Genomic DNA, 25972 nt, shown 5'->3' with positions numbered 1-25972 from the left:
ATTTAATAAGCGTTGTGATAAAAACAAACTGAAGTTAGTATAAAAATTTAATTAATAATTTAATACAAATAAGTTTCAACTGTATACTTTATAGTGTAAGTGCTCTACCAAAGATTATAAGGCGTAAACGTGTTATTTTTAAACTAGTCATTTTCGAATATTTATTTGATTATTTATACATTGCCTTCAACAAAAACTCTATATAGTATCACGAAAATGTAGTTTCAAGTTATACTAAATAGTTGCATTCCAACATTTTATAGTATTAAATTATACTATTTATTATATCAGTGCGGCTATGTAGCATAAATTGTATACTGAAGATGAAATAGTTTTTCATGGTGTGAAAGTAGTACAAAAGCGATTATTTGAATATATATTATGGTGTGAGTCTAGGACAATAGCGAGTATACAAAGACAGAAAATGCTACCAGATTTGTCATTTTTGTATTATTGATTATTATAATGATTTATTTCGCAGAGTTTGGTCTTGCATTTTTGTAATGTTCGTGACGACTCAAGATGTAAGTAAAATATTACTCCCAAAATTAAAAAGCGCAATGTTATCACTTTGGATGTCAGTACACGTATTACACGTAATTCTATCTATTCACTTTTTCCTTATACTAATTTTTTGTATGGCCTGTCACCTCGAAGTAAAACGTACAATATGAAATCACTTCGAAAATTCTGAATTTCTTTAATGAATTTTCACCATTTAAAATATTGAATTTGAAATACGTACATATTTATTTACATTTGTCTTCATTTTATTTAAAATGTATTATTTAGTATATTTTATTACTAATAATTATTAATTTATTAATATTCGTAAACGTACAAAAGATCTGATATTGACTTTTGTGACTAATAATGGTTGTTTACTCGACTAAATAAATACACTTTCTAAAATGTTCTTATTCTGCAATTAACTAATAATAATTAATAATAATAAAATATTCTTTAAGTGCGATAATCTAAAATATTTGACTGAAGCGGACAGAATAATTATTTAATAATAATTATAAATAATAAAATATACCTTAAATGCAAGAAGCTGAAATATTTCGCTGAAGCGGGCAGAATAAGAACGTTTTAGAAAGTGTATTTATTTAGTCGAGTAAGCATTATTCGTAACAAAAGTCGATATCAGATCTTTTGTAAGTTAATGGTGCGCCATCGCACTTTTGACACTCAATAATTATAGTAATGTACGAATAGTTTAGTTTCTATAATCAAGTTACTTGTATATTAGAAATAATCGATCACCATGTTAAAGTTTTAATGATTGTTGCTTGCTGCAGTGATATTAATACAACAAAGCAATATTTAAAAAAAGTTATATTATTATTTCTTTAACCGTTTCTTTGAAAGCTATATGTTGGAGACCTCCGATTTTTATTCTATTTAATTCGAAATTCATAAAATACAAAAATAAAATTCCTAATAGCTTAAGATAATATGTCAAAAATCACCGAAACTATAATTTGTTTTATATTATTTACCCACTAATTTTTTGAACGTTCCTATATACGCTATATCATATAGTCGTCGGAATTTAATCCGATTTAAAATTCAGAACTAATTAAATAATCATATTTCAAGGCAAAGGAGGTTAAATAATAAAGAAAAACTAAAGATATAAAGTTTTTAAATTTTATTCGGTTATTCCGATGCGAGCTATAAGATACATTTGTCAGATCCGGCTCGTTCCGACTTATATTCTACCTGTAATACGAAGAGACTTTTTGCGTAGACTAGTTTGCGTAGAAACGGACGGACAGATGGACATGACATCGTCTAATACTGGTTATCTGGTTATATATATACTTTATGGGTATGCAATGCAGACACGTTCCCGTCTGCATTGCAAACTTCTGACTGAAATCATAAAAGGTTTTTAAGGCTTTTAGTTTCAAAACATCGATGTACCAGAAAAGTATTGAACAGGTAGAAGGAAGCTTTTCCGACCCCATAAAGTATATATTCTTGATCAGGATCACTAGCAGAGTCGACAAACCATGTCCATGTGTCCGTATGAACGCTGAGATTTCGGAAACTATAAAAGGTAGAAGAGTCAGACTTGGCATGCAGATTCCTGGGCTTCCTGTTTCAGCGGTGTGACAATACCACTCTAACTTCCACAATTTACGAAAATCTGTGGCGCCTTCATTTTTAATTAAATTTATTTGTCTCACATCGACTGACGTGACCAGAACTTACGTTTTAAAGTCGGTGCCCATCATAACTTCAAAACTGCACCGATCCTTTTGGAAATTTTAATACTATAACTGTACATATTTTACGAGGTAACGATGTCGAGTTTTTTTGTTTATAATTATATTATACAATGACAAATTAGCCATTTTTTTTTAAAATTGAGTTTTTCACTTCAAAGTCGAAAAAATTCAAAAATTGGAATTATAAAAGAAATTGACAGCGTTACGTAGGGCTAACCAACAAAATCCTAATTAAGAATTTATAAGCGTACTTTATAGGGTTGGAAGCGCTGTAGGTTACATATTTTCCGAAGAATCTTTAACTTTACGAGAAACGGGTAAAACTATCAGGACTTAGCAACTCACATTTACAATTTTCTCTCAAGGCAATTTCTTTAAGGCTGTGGATGAATTTTTTGATGTAAAAGGTATTTTATCGTATAATTCTGTGCCTTCCACAGCCCCCTCTGATCGTATTACCGAAAAACTTTGCTTCGCAGAGCCCATTTTTAACACACCTAAGAAAACGCCTGCAATGGACAAGAGATCTTTTGAAATTGAGTAAGTACCAGATCTGACAAAATCCCGCTTGTACACTCTTAAGGCACCGCGCGAAAGGACATTGCTAATACAGTGCGTAAACATTCTTCTGGCCGATTCATAGTATACTCTCATAGAACAGCCCGGAAACGATTTATAGCGTTCGCGCGACTCAAGTATGCGTTTCCTACTATGCACGGGTTATATATAGATTTAATGCATGATTATTTGTCATTGCGAAATGTGCCAGTAAGCCGCAATGTCATTCGCAACAGACCGCAATACTCGACCCTACCAATGCATATTCCGACCTAACTACGACCTATTTGATTATTAACAAAATTCAGATTGCGAGCTACGACAAACCAAAAACTATAACCGGGGAGAGAACGAACTCCACCACTTGGGCTATTGTCTTGGCTTGGAGGCCTCTACACCTGCGATCGGTCCTATAGCTTTTCAGCTGTTGACGTGGCGGTATTCAGCTTATTATTCAATCGGCCGTTCCATATCCTTTCTCCACCTCCCATAAGAACGGCCCCTTGCTCCGCTGCTTCACTGGGTCTCATGACTGCCGAGGACAAACACTCAATTTAAAACATGTAAAAATATTAATTACCATAACAAAATTAAAAATATCGTTAAAATAGTGATTAAAATCAACATAGAATACTATCACTGTGGACGGCAGTCCGCGGAGTGACGAAGCGCACCAGAAGGGTGGGCGAAGGCGAATACTATATATGTATGCACGAATAAATGAAAATCTACAGTAATAGTCCGATGGTTACGAGTGAAAAATCAATCGAAAGGTATTGCAAAAACAAAGCGGATTGCATAAAAAAATCATATTATACGATAATACTCGTATGTCAAAAAGACCCAAAACTATAATTTGTTTCATATTCTTTTCCCACCAATTTTCCGATCGTTACTATGAAAGCTATACGATATAGTATTCCGATTTCGATAAAATTTAGTTCAAAATTCAGAACTAATTAAAAAATTTTATTTCCAAGCTTAAATTTCAATTGTATACTTTGTAGTGTAAAAGCTCTACCAAAGATTACAAGTCGTAAACCTGTAGTGTTATTTTTAAACTAGTCATTTTCGAATATTTGAATGATTATTTATACGTGTGGTTTCAACAAAAACTGTTTGAAGTGTCAAGCAAATGTAGTTTTTAGTTATACAAAATAGTTTCATGCTAACACTTTATAGTATTCAACTTATTATTAAATCAGTGAGCCTCTGTAGCATAAATTGTATACTGAAGATGAAATAGTCTTTCATGGTGTGAAAGTAGCACAAAAGCGATTATTTGAACATATATTATGGTGTGAATCCAGGACAATAGCGAGTATACAAACACGGAATGCTATCAGAATAGGCATTTTTTTACGTGTTAGTGATTATTATGATGATTTATATCGCTGAGTTTGGTACTGCATTCTTGTAATGTTCGTGCCAACTCAAGATGTAGTAAAATATTACTCCCAAAATTAAAAAGCGCAATATTATCACTTTGGATGGCAGAACACGTAATTCTATATATTCATTTTTCCTTATACTAATTTTTTATATGGCCTGTCACCTCGAAGTAAAACGTACCAGATGAAATCACTTTGAAAAATTTTCAATTTCTTCAATGAGTTTTACTTGTGATATCCCTTACAAATGAAGGGTCCCAAGTGAAAACACTTCGGAAATTCTGAATTTTTCCAATTTTCACCATTTAAAATATTGAATTTGAAATACATACATATTTATTTACATTTGTCTTACTCGATCTGTAATGTCTTCGAAAGTTTCAGTTTAATACTTTAATACATAGGGTTAATATGCATCTTATCAAGCTATTTTTGACACTCAATAGTTAAGTTTTAATGTAAGAATAGTTTAGTTTTTATAATCAAGTGATTTGTATATTAGAAATAATACATTTTAGTAACACCATGTTAAAGTTTTAATGATTGTTGCTTGCTTTAATAATATTGAAACAACAAAGCAACATTAAAAAAAAATTCTATTATTATATCTCTGTTTCTTTGATAGCTATATGTTGGAGACATCAGATTTTTATTCAATTTAATTCGTAATTCTTAAAAATACAAAAATATAATTCCTGATAGGATAAGATAATATGTCAAAAAAATAGTTTTAATAGCGAAACCGATAGCTTTAAAACTGAAAGACTAGTTTGCATAGAAACGGACGGATAGATGGGTATGGCTAAATCAACACTTCTAGTGCTGGTCCTCAAGAATATACGAGTATATCGGGGTCGGAAACGTGACTGCATTCTGACTGAAATCATAGATATACTAGATTCGTCGGAAAGTATGTAACAGGTAGAAGAAAGCTTTTCCAACCCCATAAAGTATATATATTTTTGATCAGGATTACTAGCAGACTCGATCTAGCCATGTCCATGTGCCCGTATGAACGCTAAGATATCGGAAACTATAAAAGCTAGAAGAGTCATACTTGGCATGCAGATTTCTGGGCTTCCTATTTCAGCGGGGCTCCACGCCCACTATAACGCCCACAATTTGTGAAAATCTGTGGCGCCTACGGTTTTTACTGAGGTATATTTGTCTCACAAATACCTATCGACTGACGTGACCCACAACTTACGTTTTAAAGTCGGTGTCCATTATGGCTTCAAAACTACTGCACCGATCCTTTTGCAATTTTTAACACTATTTCTGTACATATTTCTGACAAATTAGACATTTTTTTTAACATGGGTTTTTTTCTTCAAAGTCTTCAAAAAAAATTAAAAAAATGAAATTTATAATAAAAAAAATTGACAGCGTTACCTGGGGCTAACTGTTATACAACGAATGAACACGGATTTTGGATTTCTGGTGATACAGCACCAAGCTATGAGGGGCACCGATATTCAACTTTTCTTCGAGACAAGTTGGACAACTGCTACCATTGCCATTTCTTTGTAAAAATTGTATAAGACATTCTGCGAATGTCATTCTTTAATTTGTTGAATAAATACAATTTTTCTTATAGTTAAATCGTTAGCACTTCTCAAATCCTGCCGCCGCACTGTTTCAAAGGAATGCTGTAGTAACACAACATCCATGTGGCAATGTGGAAGCAACTGCAGAGATAATGGATACTTAACTGAATTAGCAATCACTTAATGTATCATTGACCCATATCCAGCAAGGTGGTGTAGTTTTTGGCTTATTTGCATAAAATTCTTGCTAACAGCTCTATTTCATAATCGGAGGATTGACTATGCTTTAGTCGATGGCATTGACTATTGGATACCTGTTAGTTTGCTGCCAGCAAATTTTTTTTCTCTTCACTGGCTCACCTATTGCCTGCACCATCAAGCATGTGGTGTGTTGTGGTTTTTTCAGTAGATTGTGGGGTGGAACAAATTCTTTGTGGACAATACCCTTGGAATCATAAAAATCGGCTCGTCCGGCGCCTTCTATGCAGCACTCTGACGTTTCGTTTCGGGATCATATTGAAAACACCACGTTTCGTCACCAGTCACAATTGTGAAAAGCGCCTAATTTAGAATATAATCATCTGCCCTAGAATAGTGTTTATAAGTTCCTTTAGGTAGTGTTACCAGACATTGTACTCAAGAGCAGAACGTGTACAGAGCGCTTTAAGTTACAATTGGAAATGTAATATTATATTCAACCTCATTACCCTTAATAAAATTAATAAAACCTATACCACTTTATAAGGCCAGCCCTTCTCAGTTTAGAAGTGGAATAAGTGTGGTTGGATATGTGTGAAGCGGAGGAGTTGTGCCAAGGCGTGTGTCGGGGTGGAAAGTTTGCAATGGGATGTGTTCCCAAAGGTCTATGTGACAAAGGAAATTGCAGTTTACGGATGTGTTCCAGTTCCACGTGGCAGGCGGATTTAAGCAAAACAGATTAGGAATCTTAAGGAGTAAGTAAGCAAAGGAGTAAGATCAATATTCTTAGTGAGCCTGTGGCAGCAGAAGTCTCAAGAGAAGCCAAAGCACATACACACAAAGCAGTTGTGAGGATTGGTGAATTTGACAAGTCGATGCAAATAAGAATTCTCTAGAAGCCGGAGAACATACATAAATACAAGGAATTTGTATGTATTCGTAGAGTGAACAAGCAGATGCAAAACTTTGTGAGGTACGTATAGTTGTCTCGCTCGCAAAGAGGACTGCCAACCTAGTGTCAAAAAAAAATCCCAGGGATTGCCAAAATGCCAAAGATAGCAGATCTTAAGAGCGACAAATTAACATTTCTGCTAAAATCGAGAAACGTGTCAGTTTCTTTCAGAGACTCATAGAGTTTGAACAATCGGAGGACGTCGTGCTGCCAGCGTCAGTGGGGGTCCCCATGCAGCAAGAAGAAGCGATGTCAGCACAGTCAGCGGCAATTTCTCAATTGCATTCAAATGGGAAACGCAGCACCTGCACAGGCAGGAAATCATCAGCAGCCTCAACAGCCAATAATATATTTGGATATCAACGAGATCAACGAGAGGAGCATTCCTGTACACGCTACCAATAACGTGAGGCAAGCTTTAGTGAGGAAATTGCCAACACATTGCCAGAGTATGATCCCAGCGATAACAACGCTATTTCAGTCAACCAGTTCATCGATCCTGTCAACAAAGTTGTTGATGCCTACCAGTGGGACAAGAAGTTCCTGTTACACGCCATTTATACCAAGCTAAAAGGTCCAGCCAAGATGTGGCTAGATTCATCACCCCACACACTACGTGAAAGCATTTCGCCGATGCTATTCAGGACGAGTTCGACGCAAATCCAGACGAAGCAGAAGTGCATTTCAACATGGCCAAAGCAACTAGGAGATCAAAGGAGACGGTAAAGAAGTACTGTTTCAGGATGTCAGCCCTTGGGGTGCGGTACAAGCTCAGCGAGTTAGCGATTATTAGATATGTTCGCTCAGGTCTACAGCATCGAGATTTGCAAAACAGTATTGCAGTAATTCATTTCTCAACAATGAAGCAACTTCATGATGCAGCCGAGTCTTATTTTTTTAACAGAGGACGATCGAGTAGGAGTAAGAAAGAATATTCAGCGAAAGCCAGCAACTTCAAGCAATTTTCAGAACGATAAGGAAATTGAGCAAATGCGCGGCTTACTGGAGAAGTTCGCCGATGTTTTCTCGACAGGATTTGAAGGCATAGTTGAAAGCAGTCAGGTAGTAGCACAAGCCCCATACCGAGTTTCCGAGCCAAAGAAGGAAATTGTTAGCAGAATGGTCGACGAGCTGCTAAAGCAGGATATAATCACGTTGTCAACGTCAGAGTATGCCAGCCCGGTGGTTCTCATCAAGAAGCTAAATGGTAGCGATCGAATGTGCGTCGATTACCGCCGCTTGAATAAGATGATCAAGAAGGAGATTTCCCAGTACCGAACATCGAAGAGCGTCTGCAGAAGGCGAAAAGATTTAAGTACTTTTCATACCTGGACCTGAACAGTGGATACTATCAGATAAAGACAGCACCAGAGAGCCGAAAATTTACAGAATTCATCACCACAGATGGATTGTACGAGTTCAAGGGACTTCCGTTCGGATTGAAGAACGCACCTGCGGTTTTCAAAAGCTACAAGAGAGAGTGCAAAAAGGTGACATGATTCACTACATGGGCGACATCCTTATTGGCAGCCAAACATTTGACGAGACGTACGAGAAGCTTAAGAGGCTCCTGAAAGTTCTAAAGGAGTGCGGACTAACGTTAAACCTGGAAAAATGTGAGTTATATAACATTTCTTGGTCACCTGATATACGCAGAAGGTATCAGCCAATGTAACCGACATGACAAATTTTTTTTTCTCACTGGTTATTTCCGCAAGTTTGTTCCTGGTTATGCCATAATTTCAGCGCCCTTGAGAATACTATTGCGCAAGGATCATCCGTTTACATGGAAAACACCACAAGAAGAAGACTTCGACGCGTTAAAGAAATGCCTAATCTCAAATCCAGTTGTCACCAGTTATCGCTTAGACGCAGCGCATGAACTACATACGGATGCAAGTGCCGTTGGTTTAGCCGGAGTTTTGATACAACGTGACGAGGATCAGCTGAAACCAAACTCTTATTGTAGCCGAGCTACTTCCAAACCAGAGAAAAACTATCACAGCTACGAAATTGAGGCTGAAGCCGTCATGGAGTCCTTGGAGCGATTCAAATATTATATTAATGGCAAAAAGATAAAAGTTATCACCAACTGTAATGGCCTGAAGACATCGGTGAAGAAGAGAGAACTGACACCCCGGATCGCAAGATGGTGGTTGCGTATTCAGGAATTAGACATAGACATCGTTCATCGAGCAGGAACATAGATGAGCCACGTAGACGCACTCTATTTGAGGATGCTCGAAAGATGGATACCTCATGTCTGAAGATAGCAAAGACATTAATAGACTCTAATCTATACAGCTGCAGGACGAGAAGATTCAGAAGATTGTTACAGTGATAAAGATGAAAAAGAAAGTCGAAACCGACGAGTATGTGATCGAGCAAGATCGCTTATTTCGAAAGGATAACAACAATTTGTTATGGGTTGTCCCGAAGCAGTTGAGATTTCACATTCTGCATGAATGTCACGATAAGGCCGGACATATGAGCACAGATAAGACAATGGCACGAATTCTAAATCTGTTTTGGTTTCGTCGAATGCGAAACTATGTCAAAAACTACATTAAGTCATGTAGTCCACCAGATGGACGTCAGGAAGGTCAATACCACTAAGATGACATCAAGCATATTCCATTTTCCACGATACACATGGACCACCTGGGGCCATTCCGAAGAGTTCCAAGAGAAACGAACATATTCTGGTGATAGTCGATGCATTTACCAAGTTCACCATCGTTCGAGCGGTGAAAAGTACAGCAACCAAACATGTCCTGGATGTCGTGCAGGAAGTAACCAGCTACCTAGGAATACCAGATCGCATTGTCACCGATCGCGGAATAGCTTTTACATCCAAAGACTTCGAGAAGTACTGCCAATCAAATAATGTGTAACACATCTTAAATGCCGTATGAACACCCAGAGTCAATGTTCACGCAGTGCGAACAAGCCGAATCATCTTGTCTATGTTGTTGCCTTCAAATGACATTGATAAGCGTTGGGATGACAATATCGGATCAATCCAGTGGAGCATCAATACCGTGGTAAATAGTACAACTAAATGCTCCCCATTTTAGCTCCTGTGGAGTTGGAACAGCTTAGAGCAGATGCTGCGACTACTGTCAACGATTACCGAGCTGCTGCCAAGAAACGCTACGATGCCAAACATGCAAAGCCAACTGCTTACAGCCTTGGAGACCTTGTACTGGTCGAGAATGAGCCATTCAGCACGGGCACATCCCAAAAATTGGAGCCTCGCCATTAGGGTCCTTTGATAATCAACAAGGTCTTGACGAACGACAGATATCTTGTTGAAGATATCCCTTACGCACAACGAAAGCAGAGACACTACAAGTTGGTGTATTCGTCCGACAAGATAAAACGCTGGTGTGAGCTGCCACCAGAGGAGCCAGATAAAAATGACGATTTGTCAGGAGAGGCCGACTGTGAACAGCGCCTAATTTAGAATATAATCATCTGCCCTAGGATAGTGTTGATAAGTCCCTTTTGGTAGTGTTACCAGATATTGTAATGATAGAATAGTCGAGAAAAAGTCGTACTCAAGAGTAGAACGCTTACAGAGCGCTTTAAGTTACAATTGGAAATGTAATATTATATTCATCCACATTATCCTTAATAAAACCTATACCACTAGAGAAAGCCAGCCCTTCTCACAATCTTGTAAAGGAAGTTCGGGTTTTTTTTAGCCTCTTTAATGAAGTCCTTCGAATGTTGAATTCTGATCAATTTTTTAAGCCCAAATGTTCGGTCAAAATGCGATAAATCGATGTTTTGGAGATGTTCAATTCTATTTCCATGAATTTCAATGATGATTTCAGCTGATTTTTTATGAATTCGCGCACAGTTTCGATGTACTTTTCGGTGATGAAGGATTTTGGTTGGCCCACATGTTCATCGTCATTAATGTTCTCACGCCCACTTTGAAAACGTTGAAACCACTCGTGCACTCTGCTACGGGATAGGCAATCATCGCCATAAACTTGTTTCATCAATTGAAACGTTTTGGAAAAGTTTTACCAATTTTAAAACAAAATTTAATGTTGGCTCTTTGTTCGAAGCTCATTTTCGCACCGATGACAAAAACATACTGACACTTAAAACGCAATAACCTCACTTCGAATAGATAAAATGTCATGAAATTTTTACTGGAAGTCGATAAACTAAAGCAGATTCTAACGCACTAGTTGACATATAGATGGCGCCACTAGAGGGCGCTAAATTAAAAAAGTCCTGTTTACTTTGAAAGTCACCTTTATAGTATTGTGTCTTTATTGTATAATTGTAATTTTATTTATCCAAGTCGTATATAGTATAGTTTTATTTCGGTTCTTAACTCTCGATCACATCGGCCACGCTTTTTATAATGTTTTTCCTTTTTTTCTCGTTCGTGCATTCCAGGGATGGAAGATACTATCGATACTTTTACAAAACAGGGATAGCACACATAATGCATATCCAGGGCTACACAAATAACATTATATAAATAACTTAAAACTACGGTGGCCATGTTTATACTAAGAGTAGTTGCTTACATAGTTCTTATTACTACAATTCGCCCGTCCTGACTATGAGGATCTCCCGATACTCGTTGACTTACTCTAGTAACAATGCTACTTTGGCCATATTTATTTATTTTACAAGTGTCGTTCACGTCTTTGTTTTTACTATTATTTTCAGTAATACTAGTTTGGTTTTTATTTACAATAATTTCATTTGTATATTCAGTTTCCTCCGCAGGATCAGTTTTCTTATCTTTTTTATCTGGTTTCTTATTAACATCACTTTGTTCTATTCCACTAAGCCAGGGTTTCATATTATGCACCGCCCATATACCCGATTACGGCACTTGGGATTGCTGAAAGTTTTCTACATCTTCAATAAAGTACCTTTCATTATCTAACACCTTGGACACAACGTACGGTCCTTTGAATTTGGGAATTAACTTACTGACACACCTTGCTGCGAATTGAAATTTTGTACAACAACATAATCTCTTTCAGAAAATAGATGCGGTTTTTGTCGTTTCGAATCCACATAGTCTTTGTTATATCCTTGCGCTTTTCTCTGACATATATCAGCTTGTAGTCTTATTTCGTGTAGGTCTTTGTGCATAACTTCTTGACATTCATCAATTCAATTTTCTTTTCTACTATCAATATAACAACCCTTCTGCCTTACACCAAATAACATGACACTTGAGTATTGATTAAAACTTCAATTCTTTGTGTTATTCATTGTGAACTCTACTTTGTCTAAAACTTTGTGCCATGGTTGATTATTCTCTTCGTCTGTTAACTTTGCTATCATTGGACCTAAATCTCTTTCTACCTGTCCGTTTGCTTGTGGAGAAGCTGTTGCTACTTTAACATGCCTTACATTGTTCTGTATAACAAACTCTTCAATTTCCTTTGACGTAAAACAACTACCGCGATCAGATATTATGTTTTTAGGCCTACTGTACGACCTTAAATAGTATTCCAACGCTTCGATTGCTTCCTTGGTACTAGTTGTTTTGGTTGGATATAATCTGTTGAACTTTGTACATACACTAATTATTACTAGTATATGCTTTTTATTTGTTTCCTTGCTATTTATCGGACCATAGTGATCAATATGAATGACTTCAAACAGACTTGTTCCTTTCGGAATGGAGTGTAAAAACCTCTCAGTTTTACCTGCTTTATTAGAAAATGCTATACACATTAGTCAGATCCTTATGTGACTCTCAACTTTCTTTCTTATACTTGGAAACCAATAACTCTTAGTTATGAGGTAACGTTACTTTGTCAATTCCCACATGCCCCATCCTAACATGGTATTTGTACAGATCATTTTCTTCCATTGATTGTGGAACACAAAACAGTAGCCTATCGTTACTTTTCTTATATACAACATCATTTCGAAGTTCATAGTGCTCATTCTCGTGACTAAACAACATTTCATTAACTCTATTTATATTTTCATCTCTTCCCTGACATATAATTAGATTTTCTTCGAAAGCATTTGTTTCAATTACAAGAATGCTATTACTTCGACATTCTTTTTCCCTAGCTCGTAGTCATAGTTTTGAAGCTCTAAAGCCCACCTTGCTACCCGGGGATTTATTTCTTTTTAATTTAATGTTAAAGTTAATGACTTGCAATCAGTCCAATTTTGAACCTAATTCCTTGCAAATAAACTCGAAATCTTGTTAATGCGTTTATTATTGCTAAAGTTATCAACTCGAAGCTATGGTATCTTGACTCCACGTCGGTTGTTCGTTTTGAAAAATAAAAGACGGGGTGAAACTTTTTATCCCTTTTTCTTTGTAATAACATTGCGCCATAACCTAACGAGCTTGCATCACAGTGCAACTCTGTCTCATCTCTCGGATCATATATTGCTAAAATTGGAGCTTCTATTAACTTTTTACAAAAAACAAACTTCTTGTCTTTTCTGGTTAAATCGTACAGTGGCTTTGCAATAATAGAGAAATCTTTAACATATCTTCTAAAATAAGAGCATAATCCTATAAAGCTTGAGAGCTCACTGACTTTTGACGGTACTGGAAAGACCTAATTGCTTCTAAACCCGTTTCGTTTGCTTTTATCCCATCTCCATTGACTGTATATCCCAAGTAATCAACGGACAATTCACATTTATCAAGTCTAAGCTTTAATTTGTTTTCAACTATACGTTTAAGAACTTCCTTTAAAATTTCGAAATGCTCATACAAACTCTCCGTCGCTATCATTATGTCGTCAAGATAAATCACAAATTTTCCTAGTCTTACCATATCAACAAATATTTTGTTTATAAATCTTTGGAATGTGGGTGGTGCATTCGTCAAGCCAAATGGCATTCTTAGAATCTGTAGTATTAACCTCAGGTTGTTCGTATTCCCAAAATTCGCATTATAATTTTTATAGTTATGTTGCCACGGTTTATTATTTGAATTTTGTTGATCATATTAGTTTAATTAATTATATAAAATTGTTCGCGAATTGGGCCATAAAATTGTTGTTTTCAAGTTCCTGTACTATTACCATGGCTTTCGGTAGGTCAGGTGGGTTTATTGACAATATTACATCAGAAATATCGCCGTTGAGGCCAGTTATGAACACTCGTATTACTGTCTTCCTATGTTTTTTATTAAGTTCATTTGTAATTGGCTTATTCCTCCTATGAGTCAAAATGGTTTTATTAATCAAGAGAGTTAGTTTTTTATTAAAGAAATTATAAAAGTCTTAAGTCTTGCTTTCAAATGTGTATTGGTCGCTTGTCACTAAAAACAAAATATAGTCTTGCCATTATGGCATCAAAGTTCAATGCGGTTCAAATATGAGTTAAAGCATCATTGGCAACGCCTGTAATTTTATTTCCAAGAATAAAAAGTGGCGAGCTCACATAAGAGCACAGATAAGACAATGGCACGAATTCTAAATCTGTTTTGGTTTCGTCGAATGCGAATCTATGTCAAAAGCTACATCAAGCCATGTGTAGCCTGTGCGTTTTATAAGGTGGACGTCAGGAAGGTCAATACCACTAAGATGACATCAAGCATATTCCATTTTCCACGATACACATGGACCACCTGGGGCCATTCCGAAGAGTTCCAAGAGAAACGAACATATTCTGGTGATAGTCGATGCATTTACCAAGTTCACCATCGTTCGAGCGGTGAAAAGTACAGCAACCAAACATGTCCTGGATGTCGTGCAGGAAGTAACCAGCTACCTAGGAATACCAGATCGCATTGTCACCGATCGCGGAATAGCTTTTACATCCAAAGACTTCGAGAAGTACTGCCAATCAAATAATGTGTAACACATCTTAAATGCCGTATGAACACCCAGAGCCAATGTTCACGCAGTGCGAACAAGCCGAATCATCTTGTCTATGTTGTTGCCTTCAAATGACATTGATAAGCGTTGGGATGACAATATCGGATCAATCCAGTGGAGCATCAATACCGTGGTAAATAGTACAACTAAATGCTCCCCATTTTAGCTCCTGTGGAGTTGGAACAGCTTAGAGCAGATGCTGCGACTACTGTCAACGATTACCGAGCTGCTGCCAAGAAACGCTACGATGCCAAACATGCAAAGCCAACTGCTTACAGCCTTGGAGACCTTGTACTGGTCGAGAATGAGCCATTCAGCACGGGCACATCCCGAAAATTGGTGCCTCGCCATTAGGGTCCTTTGATAATCAACAAGGTCTTGACGAACGACAGATATCTTGTTGAAGATATCCCTTACGCACAACGAAAGCAGAGACACTACAAGTTGGTGTATTCGTCCGAAAAGATAAAACGCTGGTGTGAGCTGCCACCAGAGGAGCCAGATAAAAATGACGATTTGTCAGGAGAGGCCGACTGTGAACAGCGCCTAATTTAGAATATAATCATCTGCCCTAGGATAGTGTTGATAAGTCCCTTTTGGTAGTGTTACCAGATATTGTAATGATAGAATAGTCGAGAAAAAGTCGTACTCAAGAGCAGAACGCTTACAGAGCGCTTTAAGTTACAATTGGAAATGTAATATTATATTCATCCACATTATCCTTAATAAAACCTATACCACTAGAGAAAGCCAGCCCTTCTCACAATCCTGTAAAGGAAGTTCGGGTTTTTTTTAGCCTCTTTAATGAAGTCCTTCGAATGTTGAATTCTGAGCAATTTTTTAAGCCCAAATGTTCGGTCAAAATGCGATAAATCGATGTTTTGGAGATGTTCAATTCTATTTCCATGAATTTCAATGATGATTTCAGCTGATTTTTTATGAATTCGCGCACAGTTTCGATATACTTTTCGGTGATGAAGGATTTTGGTTGGCCCACATGTTCATCGTCATTAATGTTCTCACGCCCACTTTGAAAACGTTGAAACCACTCGTGCACTCTGCTACGGGATAGGCAATCATCGCCATAAACTTGTTTCATCAATTGAAACGTTTTGGTAAAAGCTTTACCAATTTTAAAACAAAATTTAATGTTGGCTCTTTGTTCGAAGCTCATTTTCGCACTGATGACAAAAACATACTGACACTTAAAACGCAATAACCTCACTTCGAATAGATAAAATGTCATGAAATTTTTACTGGAAGTCGATAAACTAAAGCAGATTCTAACGCACTAGTTGACATATAGATGGCGCCACTAGAGGGCGCTAAATTAAAAAAGTCCTGTTTACTTTGAAAGTCACCTTTATAGTATTGTGTCTTTATTGTATAATTGTAATTTTATTTATCCAAGTCGTATATAGTATAGTTTTATTTCGGTTCTTAACTCTCGATCACATCAGCCACGCTTTTTATAATGTTTTTCCTTTTTTTCTCGTTCGTGCATTCCAGGGATGGAAGATACTATCGATACTTTTACAAAACAGGGATAGCACACATAATGCATATCCAGGGCTACACAAATAACATTATATAAATAACTTAAAACTACGGTGGCCATGTTTATACTAAGAGTAGTTGCTTACATAGTTCTTATTACTACAATTCGCCCGTCCTGACTATGAGGATCTCCCGATACTCGTTGACTTACTCTAGTAACAATGCTACTTTGGCCATATTTATTTATTTTACAAGTGTCGTTCACGTCTTTGTTTTTACTATTATTTTCAGTAATACTAGTTTGGTTTTTATTTACAATAATTTCATTTGTATATTCAGTTTCCTCCGCAGGATCAGTTTCCTTATCTTTTTTATCTGGTTTCTTATTAACATCACTTTGTTCTATTCCACTAAGCAAGGGTTTCATATTATGCACCGCCCATATACCCGATTACGGCACTTGGGATTGCTGAAAGTTTTCTACATCTTCAATAAAGTACCTTTCATTATCTAACACCTTGGACACAACGTACGGTCCTTTGAATTTGGGAATTAACTTACTGACACACCTTGCTGCGAATTGAAATTTTGTACAACAACATAATCTCTTTCAGAAAATAGATGCGGTTTTTGTCGTTTCGAATCCACATAGTCTTTGTTATATCCTTGCGCTTTTTTCTGACATATATCAGCTTGTAGTCTTATTTCGTGTAGGTCTTTGTGCATAACTTCTTGACATTCATCAATACAATTTTCTTTTCTACTATCAATATAACAACCCTTCTGCCTTACACCAAATAACATGACACTTGAGTATTGATTAAAACTTCAATTCTTTGTGTTATTCATTGAGAACTCTACTTTGTCTAAAACTTTGTGCCATGGTTGATTATTCTCTTCGTCTGTTAACTTTGCTATCATTGGACCTAAATCTCTTTCTACCTGTCCGTTTGCTTGTGGAGAAGCTGTTGCTACTTTAACATGCCTTACATTGTTCTGTATAACAAACTCTTCAATTTCCTTTGACGTAAAACAACTGCCGCGATCAGATATTATGTTTTTAGGTCTACTGTACGACCTTAAATAGTATTCCAACGCTTCGATTGCTTCCTTGGTACTAGTTGTTTTGGTTGGATATAATCTGTTGAACTTTGTACATACACTAATTATTACTAGTATATGCTTTTTATTTGTTTCCTTGCTATTTATCGGACCATAGTGATCAATATGAATGACTTCAAACAGACTTGTTCCTTTCGGAATGGAGTGTAAAAACCTCTCAGTTTTACCTGCTTTATTAGAAAATGCTATACACATTAGTCAGTTCCTTATGTGACTCTCAACTTTCTTTCTTATACTTGGAAACCAATAACTCTTAGTTATGAGGTAACGTTACTTTGTCAATTCCCACATGCCCCATCCTAACATGGTATTTGTACAGATCATTTTCTTCCATTGATTGTGGAACACAAAACAGTAGCCTATCGTTACTTTTCTTATATACAACATCATTTCGAAGTTCATAGTGCTCATTCTCGTGACTAAACAACATTTCATTAACTCTATTTATATTTTCATCTCTTCCCTGACATATAATTAGAATTTTCTTCGAAAGCATTTGTTTCAATTACAAGAATGCTATTACTTCGACATTCTTTTTCCCTAGCTCGTAGTCATAGTTTTGAAGCTCTAAAGCCCACCTTGCTACCCGGGGATTTATTTCTTTTTAATTTAATGTTAAAGTTAATGACTTGCAATCAGTCCAATTTTGAACCTAATTCCTTGCAAATAAACTCGAAATCTTGTTAATGCGTTTATTATTGCTAAAGTTATCAACTCGAAGCTATGGTATCTTGACTCCACGTCGGTTGTTCGTTTTGAAAAATAAAAGACGGGGTGAAACTTTTTATCCCTTTTTCTTTGTAATAACATTGCGCCATAACCTAACGAGCTTGCATCACAGTGCAACTCTGTCTCATCTCTCGGATCATATATTGCTAAAATTGGAGCTTCTATTAACTTTTTACAAAAAACAAACTTCTTGTCTTTTCTGGTTAAATCGTACAGTGGCTTTGCAATAATAGAGAAATCTTTAACATATCTTCTAAAATAAGAGCATAATCCTATAAAGCTTGAGACCTCGCTGACTTTTGACGGTACTGGAAAGACCTAATTGCTTCTAAACCCGTTTCGTTTGCTTTTATCCCATCTCCATTGACTGTATATCCCAAGTAATCAACGGACAATTCACATTTATCAAGTCTAAGCTTTAATTTGTTTTCAACTATACGTTTAAGAACTTCCTTTAAAATTTCGAAATGCTCATACAAACTCTCCGTCGCTATCATTATGTCGTCAAGATAAATCACAAATTTTCCTAGTCTTACCATATCAACAAATATTTTGTTTATAAATCTTTGGAATGTGGGTGGTGCATTCGTCAAGCCAAACGGCTGTATCTGAATCTGTAGTATTAACCTCAGGTTGTTCGTATTCCAAAAATTCGCATTATAATTTTTATAGTTATGTTGCCACGGTTTATTATTTGAATTTTGTTGATCATATTAGTTTAATTAATTATATAAAATTGTTCGCGAATTGGGCCATAAAATTCTTGTTTTCAAGTTCCTGTACTATTACCATGGCATTCGGTAAGTCAGGTGGGTTTATTGAGAATATTACATCAGATATATCGCCGTTGAGGCCAGTTATAAACACTCGTATTACTGTCTTCCTATGTTTTTTATTAAGTTCATTTGTAATTGGCTTATTCCTCCTATGAGTCAAAATGGTTTTATTAATCAAGAGAGTTAGTTGTTTATTAACCAAATTATAAAAGTCTTAAGTCTTGCTTTCAAATGTGTATTGGTCGCTTGTCACTAAAAACAAAATATAGTCTTGCCATTATGGCATCAAAGTTCAATGCGGTTCAATTATGAGTTAAAGCATCATTGGCAACGCCTGTAATTTTATTTCCAAGAATAGAAAGTGGCGAGCTCACATTCTGCATGAATGTCACGATAAGGCCGGACATATGAGCACAGATAAGACAATGGCACGAATTCTAAATCTGTTTTGGTTTCGTCGAATGCGAAACTATGTCAAAAGCTACATCAAGCCATGTGTAGCCTGTGCGTTTTATAAGGTGGACGTCAGGAAGGTCAATACCACTAAGATGACATCAAGCATATTCCATTTTCCACGATACACATGGACCACCTGGGGCCATTCCGAAGAGTTCCAAGAGAAACGAACATATTCTGGTGATAGTCGATGCATTTACCAAGTTCACCATCGTTCGAGCGGTGAAAAGTACAGCAACCAAACATGTCCTGGATGTCGTGCAGGAAGTAACCAGCTACCTAGGAATACCAGATTGCATTGTCACCGATCGCGGAATAGCTTTTACATCCAAAGACTTCGAGAAGTACTGCCAATCAAATAATGTGTAACACATCTTAAATGCCGTATGAACACCCAGAGCCAATGTTCACACAGTGCGAACAAGCCGAATCATCTTGTCTATGTTGTTGCCTTCAAATGACATTGATAAGCGTTGGGATGACAATATCGGATCAATCCAGTGGAGCATCAATACCGTGGTAAATAGTACAACTAAATGCTCCCCATTTTAGCTCCTGTGGAGTTGGAACAGCTTAGAGCAGATGCTGCGACTACTGTCAACGATTACCGAGCTGCTGCCAAGAAACGCTACGATGCCAAACATGCAAAGCCAACTGCTTACAGCCTTGGAGACCTTGTACTGGTCGAGAATGAGCCATTCAGCACGGGCACATCCCGAAAATTGGAGCCTCGCCATTAGGGTCCTTTGATAATCAACAAGGTCTTGACGAACGACAGATATCTTGTTGAAGATATCCCTTACGCACAACGAAAGCAGAGACACTACAAGTTGGTGTATTCGTCCGACAAGATAAAACGCTGGTGTGAGCTGCCACCAGAGGAGCCAGATAAAAATGACGATTTGTCAGGAGAGGCCGACTGTGAACAGCGCCTAATTTAGAATATAATCATCTGCCCTAGGATAGTGTTGATAAGTCCCTTTTGGTAGTGTTACCAGATATTGTAATGATAGAATAGTCGAGAAAAAGTCGTACTCAAGAGTAGAACGCTTACAGAGCGCTTTAAGTTACAATTGGAAATGTAATATTATATTCATCCACATTATCCTTAATAAAACCTATACCACTAGAGAAAGCCAGCCCTTCTCACAATCTTGTAAAGGAAGTTCGGGTTTTTTTTAGCCTCTTTAATGAAGTCCTTCGAATGTTGAATTCTGAGCAATTTTTTAAGCCCAAATGTTCGGTCAAAATGCGATAAATCGATGTTTTGGAGATGTTCAATTCTATTTCCATGAATTTCAATGATGATTTCAGCTGATTTTTTATGAATTCGCGCACAGTTTCGATGTACTTTTCGGTGATGAAGGATTTTGGTTGGCCCACATGTTCATCGTCATTAATGTTCTCATGCCCACTTTGAAAACGTTGAAACCACTCGTGCACTCTGCTACGGGATAGGCAATCATCGCCATAAACTTGTTTCATCAATTGAAACGTTTTGGTAAAAGCTTTACCAATTTTAAAACAAAATTTAATGTTGGCTCTTTGTTCGAAGCTCATTTTCGCACCGATGACAAAAACATACTGACACTTAAAACGCAATAACTTCACTTCGAATAGATAAAATGTCAATTACTGGAAGTCGATAAACTAAAGCAGATTCTAACGCACTAGTTGACATATAGATGGCGCCACTAGAGGGCGCTAAATTAAAAAAGTCCTGTTTACTTTGAAAGTCACCTTTATAGTATTGTGTCTTTATTGTATAATTGTAATTTTATTTATCCAAGTCGTATATAGTATAGTTTTATTTCGGTTCTTAACTCTCGATCACATCGGCCACGCTTTTTATAATGTTTTTCCTTTTTTTCTCGTTCGTGCATTCCAGGGATGGAAGATACTATCGATACTTTTACAAAACAGGGATAGCACACATAATGCATATCCAGGGCTACACAAATAACATTATATAAATAACTTAAAACTACGGTGGCCATGTTTATACTAAGAGTAGTTGCTTACATAGTTCTTATTACTACAATTCGCCCGTCCTGACTATGAGGATCTCCCGATACTCGTTGACTTACTCTAGTAACAATGCTACTTTGGCCATATTTATTTATTTTACAAGTGTCGTTCACGTCTTTGTTTTTACTATTATTTTCAGTAATACTAGTTTGGTTTTTATTTACAATAATTTCATTTGTATATTCAGTTTCCTCCGCAGGATCAGTTTCCTTATCTTTTTTATCTGGTTTCTTATTAACATCACTTTGTTCTATTCCACTAAGCCAGGGTTTCATATTATGCACCGCCCATATACCCGATTACGGCACTTGGGATTGCTGAAAGTTTTCTACATCTTCAATAAAGTACCTCTCATTATCTAACACCTTGGACACAACTTACGGTCCTTTGAATTTGGGAATTAACTTACTGACACACCTTGCTGCGAATTGAAATTTTGTACAACAACATAATCTCTTTCAGAAAATAGATGCGGTTTTTGTCGTTTCGAATCCACATAGTCTTTGTTATATCCTTGCGCTTTTTTCTGACATATATCAGCTTGTAGTCTTATTTCGTGTAGGTCTTTGTGCATAACTTCTTGACATTCATCAATACAATTTTCTTTTCTACTATCAATATAACAACCCTTCTGCCTTACACCAAATAACATGACACTTGAGTATTGATTAAAACTTCAATTCTTTGTGTTATTCATTGTGAACTCTACTTTGTCTAAAACTTTGTGCCATGGTTGATTATTCTCTTCGTCTGTTAACTTTGCTATCATTGGACCTAAATCTCTTTCTACCTGTCCGTTTGCTTGTGGAGAAGCTGTTGCTACTTTAACATGCCTTACATTGTTCTGTATAACAAACTCTTCAATTTCCTTTGACGTAAAACAACTACCGCGATCAGATATTATGTTTTTAGGCCTACTGTACGACCTTAAATAGTATTCCAACGCTTCGATTGCTTCCTTGGTACTAGTTGTTTTGGTTGGATATAATCTGTTGAACTTTGTACATACACTAATTATTACTAGTATATGCTTTTTATTTGTTTCCTTGCTATTTATCGGACCATAGTGATCAATATGAATGACTTCAAACAGACTTGTTCCTTTCGGAATGGAGTGTAAAAACCTCTCAGTTTTACCTGCTTTATTAGAAAATGCTATACACATTAGTCAGATCCTTATGTGACTCTCAACTTTCTTTCTTATACTTGGAAACCAATAACTCTTAGTTATGAGGTAACGTTACTTTGTCAATTCCCACATGCCCCATCCTAACATGGTATTTGTACAGATCATTTTCTTTCATTGATTGTGGAACACAAAACAGTAGCCTATCGTTACTTTTCTTATATACAACATCATTTCGAAGTTCATAGTGCTCATTCTCGTGACTAAACAACATTTCATTAACTCTATTTATATTTTCATCTCTTCCCTGACATATAATTAGATTTTCTTCGAAAGCATTTGTTTCAATTACAAGAATGCTATTACTTCGACATTCTTTTTCCCTAGCTCGTAGTCATAGTTTTGAAGCTCTAAAGCCCACCTTGCTACCCGGGGATTTATTTCTTTTTAATTTAATGTTAAAGTTAATGACTTGCAATCAGTCCAATTTTGAACCTAATTCCTTGTAAATAAACTCGAAATCTTGTTAATGCGTTTATTATTGCTAAAGTTTCCAACTCGAAGCTATGGTATCTTGACTCCACGTCGGTTGTTCGTTTTGAAAAATAAAAGACGGGGTGAAACTTTTTATCCCTTTTTCTTTGTAATAACATTGCGCCATAACCTAACGAGCTTGCATCACAGTGCAACTCTGTCTCATCTCTCGGATCATATATTGCTAAAATTGGAGCTTCTATTAACTTTTTACAAAAAACAAACTTCTTGTCTTTTCTGGTTAAATCGTACAGTGGCTTTGCAATAATAGAGAAATCTTTAACATATCTTCTAAAATAAGAGCATAATCCTATAAAGCTTGAGACCTCGCTGACTTTTGACGGTACTGGAAAGACCTAATTGCTTCTAAACCCGTTTCGTTTGCTTTTATCCCATCTCCATTGACTGTATATCCCAAGTAATCAACGGACAATTCACATTTATCAAGTCTAAGCTTTAATTTGTTTTCAACTATACGTTTAAGAACTTCCTTTAAAATTTCGAAATGCTCATACAAACTCTCCGTCGCTATCATTATGTCGTCAAGATAAATCACAAATTTTCCTAGTCTTACCATATCAACAAATATTTTGTTTATAAATCTTTGGAATGTGGGTGGTGCATTCGTCAAGCCAAACGGCTGTATCTGAATCTGTAGTATTAACCTCAGGTTGTTCGTATTCCAAAAATTCGCATTATAATTTTTATAGTTATGTTGCCACGGTTTATTATTTGAATTTTGTTGATCATATTAGTTTAATTAATTATATAAAATTGTTCGCGAATTGGGCCATAAAATTCTTGTTTTCAAGTTCCTGTACTATTACCATGGCATTCGGTAAGTCAGGTGGGTTTATTGAGAATATTACATCAGATATATCGCCGTTGAGGCCAGTTATAAACACTCGTATTACTGTCTTCCTATGTTTTTTATTAAGTTCATTTGTAATTGGCTTATTCCTCCTATGAGTCAAAATGGTTTTATTAATCAAGAGAGTTAGTTGTTTATTAACCAAATTATAAAAGTCTTAAGTCTTGCTTTCAAATGTGTATTGATCGCTTGTCACTAAAAACAAAATATAGTCTTGCCATTATGGCATCAAAGTTCAATGCGGTTCAATTATGAGTTAAAGCATCATTGGCAACGCCTGTAATTTTATTTCCAAGAATAGAAAGTGGCGAGCTCACATTCTGCATGAATGTCACGATAAGGCCGGACATATGAGCACAGATAAGATAATGGCACGAATTCTAAATCTGTTTTGGTTTCGTCGAATGCGAAACTATGTCAAAAGCTACATCAAGCCATGTGTAGCCTGTGCGTTTTATAAGGTGGACGTCAGGAAGGTCAATACCACTAAGATGACATCAAGCATATTCCATTTTCCACGATACACATGGACCACCTGGGGCCATTCCGAAGAGTTCCAAGAGAAACGAACATATTCTGGTGATAGTCGATGCATTTACCAAGTTCACCATCGTTCGAGCGGTGAAAAGTACAGCAACCAAACATGTCCTGGATGTCGTGCAGGAAGTAACCAGCTACCTAGGAATACCAGATCGCATTGTCACCGATCGCGGAATAGCTTTTACATCCAAAGACTTCGAGAAGTACTGCCAATCAAATAATGTGTAACACATCTTAAATGCCGTATGAACACCCAGAGCCAATGTTCACACAGTGCGAACAAGCCGAATCATCTTGTCTATGTTGTTGCCTTCAAATGACATTGATAAGCGTTGGGATGACAATATCGGATCAATCCAGTGGAGCATCAATACCGTGGTAAATAGTACAACTAAATGCTCCCCATTTTAGCTCCTGTGGAGTTGGAACAGCTTAGAGCAGATGCTGCGACTACTGTCAACGATTACCGAGCTGCTGCCAAGAAACGCTACGATGCCAAACATGCAAAGCCAACTGCTTACAGCCTTGGAGACCTTGTACTGGTCGAGAATGAGCCATTCAGCACGGGCACATCCCGAAAATTGGAGCCTCGCCATTAGGGTCCTTTGATAATCAACAAGGTCTTGACGAACGACAGATATCTTGTTGAAGATATCCCTTACGCACAACGAAAGCAGAGACACTACAAGTTGGTGTATTCGTCCGACAAGATAAAACGCTGGTGTGAGCTGCCACCAGAGGAGCCAGATAAAAATGACGATTTGTCAGGAGAGGCCGACTGTGAACAGCGCCTAATTTAGAATATAATCATCTGCCCTAGGATAGTGTTGATAAGTCCCTTTTGGTAGTGTTACCAGATATTGTAATGATAGAATAGTCGAGAAAAAGTCGTACTCAAGAGTAGAACGCTTACAGAGCGCTTTAAGTTACAATTGGAAATGTAATATTATATTCATCCACATTATCCTTAATAAAACCTATACCACTAGAGAAAGCCAGCCCTTCTCACAATCTTGTAAAGGAAGTTCGGGTTTTTTTTAGCCTCTTTAATGAAGTCCTTCGAATGTTGAATTCTGAGCAATTTTTTAAGCCCAAATGTTCGGTCAAAATGCGATAAATCGATGTTTTGGAGATGTTCAATTCTATTTCCATGAATTTCAATGATGATTTCAGCTGATTTTTTATGAATTCGCGCACAGTTTCGATGTACTTTTCGGTGATGAAGGATTTTGGTTGGCCCACATGTTCATCGTCATTAATGTTCTCACGCCCACTTTGAAAACGTTGAAACCACTCGTGCACTCTGCTACGGGATAGGCAATCATCGCCATAAACTTGTTTCATCAATTGAAACGTTTTGGTAAAAGCTTTACCAATTTTAAAACAAAATTTAATGTTGGCTCTTTGTTCGAAGCTCATTTTCGCACCGATGACAAAAACATACTGGCACTTAAAACGCAATAACTTCACTTCGAATAGATAAAATGTCAATTACTGGAAGTCGATAAACTAAAGCAGATTCTAACGCACTAGTTGACATATAGATGGCGCCACTAGAGGGCG

At 36.7% G+C, this 25972-nt stretch overlaps 1 protein-coding gene across 19 annotated transcripts in view; it reads left to right on the top strand.

Moving 5' to 3' along the window:
• The window catches only part of LOC108021867 (uncharacterized), a 181343-nt gene that overhangs the window by 11946 nt on the left and 143425 nt on the right, over positions 1-25972 (top strand). For 5 of the 19 annotated variants that reach the window (XR_007765111.1, XR_007765110.1, XR_007765112.1 and 2 more), the window contains exons 1-3: positions 55-386; positions 482-524; positions 2681-2780. Coding sequence is in view for 12 of the 19 variants with exons in the window: in XM_050889916.1 (XP_050745873.1) it covers positions 382-386; positions 482-524; positions 2681-2780 (148 nt within the window). In the remaining 7 variants the exon portion in view is untranslated. Of the gene's footprint in view, positions 1-54; positions 387-481; positions 525-2680; positions 2781-3106; positions 3419-25972 lie in introns of those variants that run through there. The other 14 variants (XM_050889919.1, XM_050889913.1, XM_050889915.1 and 11 more) reach the window with 6 other exon arrangements.

The sequence above is a fragment of the Drosophila biarmipes genome, unplaced genomic scaffold, assembly GCF_025231255.1.
Source record: "Drosophila biarmipes strain raj3 unplaced genomic scaffold, RU_DBia_V1.1 ptg000008l, whole genome shotgun sequence".
Taxonomy (NCBI): Eukaryota; Metazoa; Arthropoda; class Insecta; order Diptera; family Drosophilidae; genus Drosophila; species Drosophila biarmipes.
The sequence above is the reverse complement of the archived record's forward strand: the minus strand, read 5'-3'. Positions and strand labels throughout refer to the sequence as shown.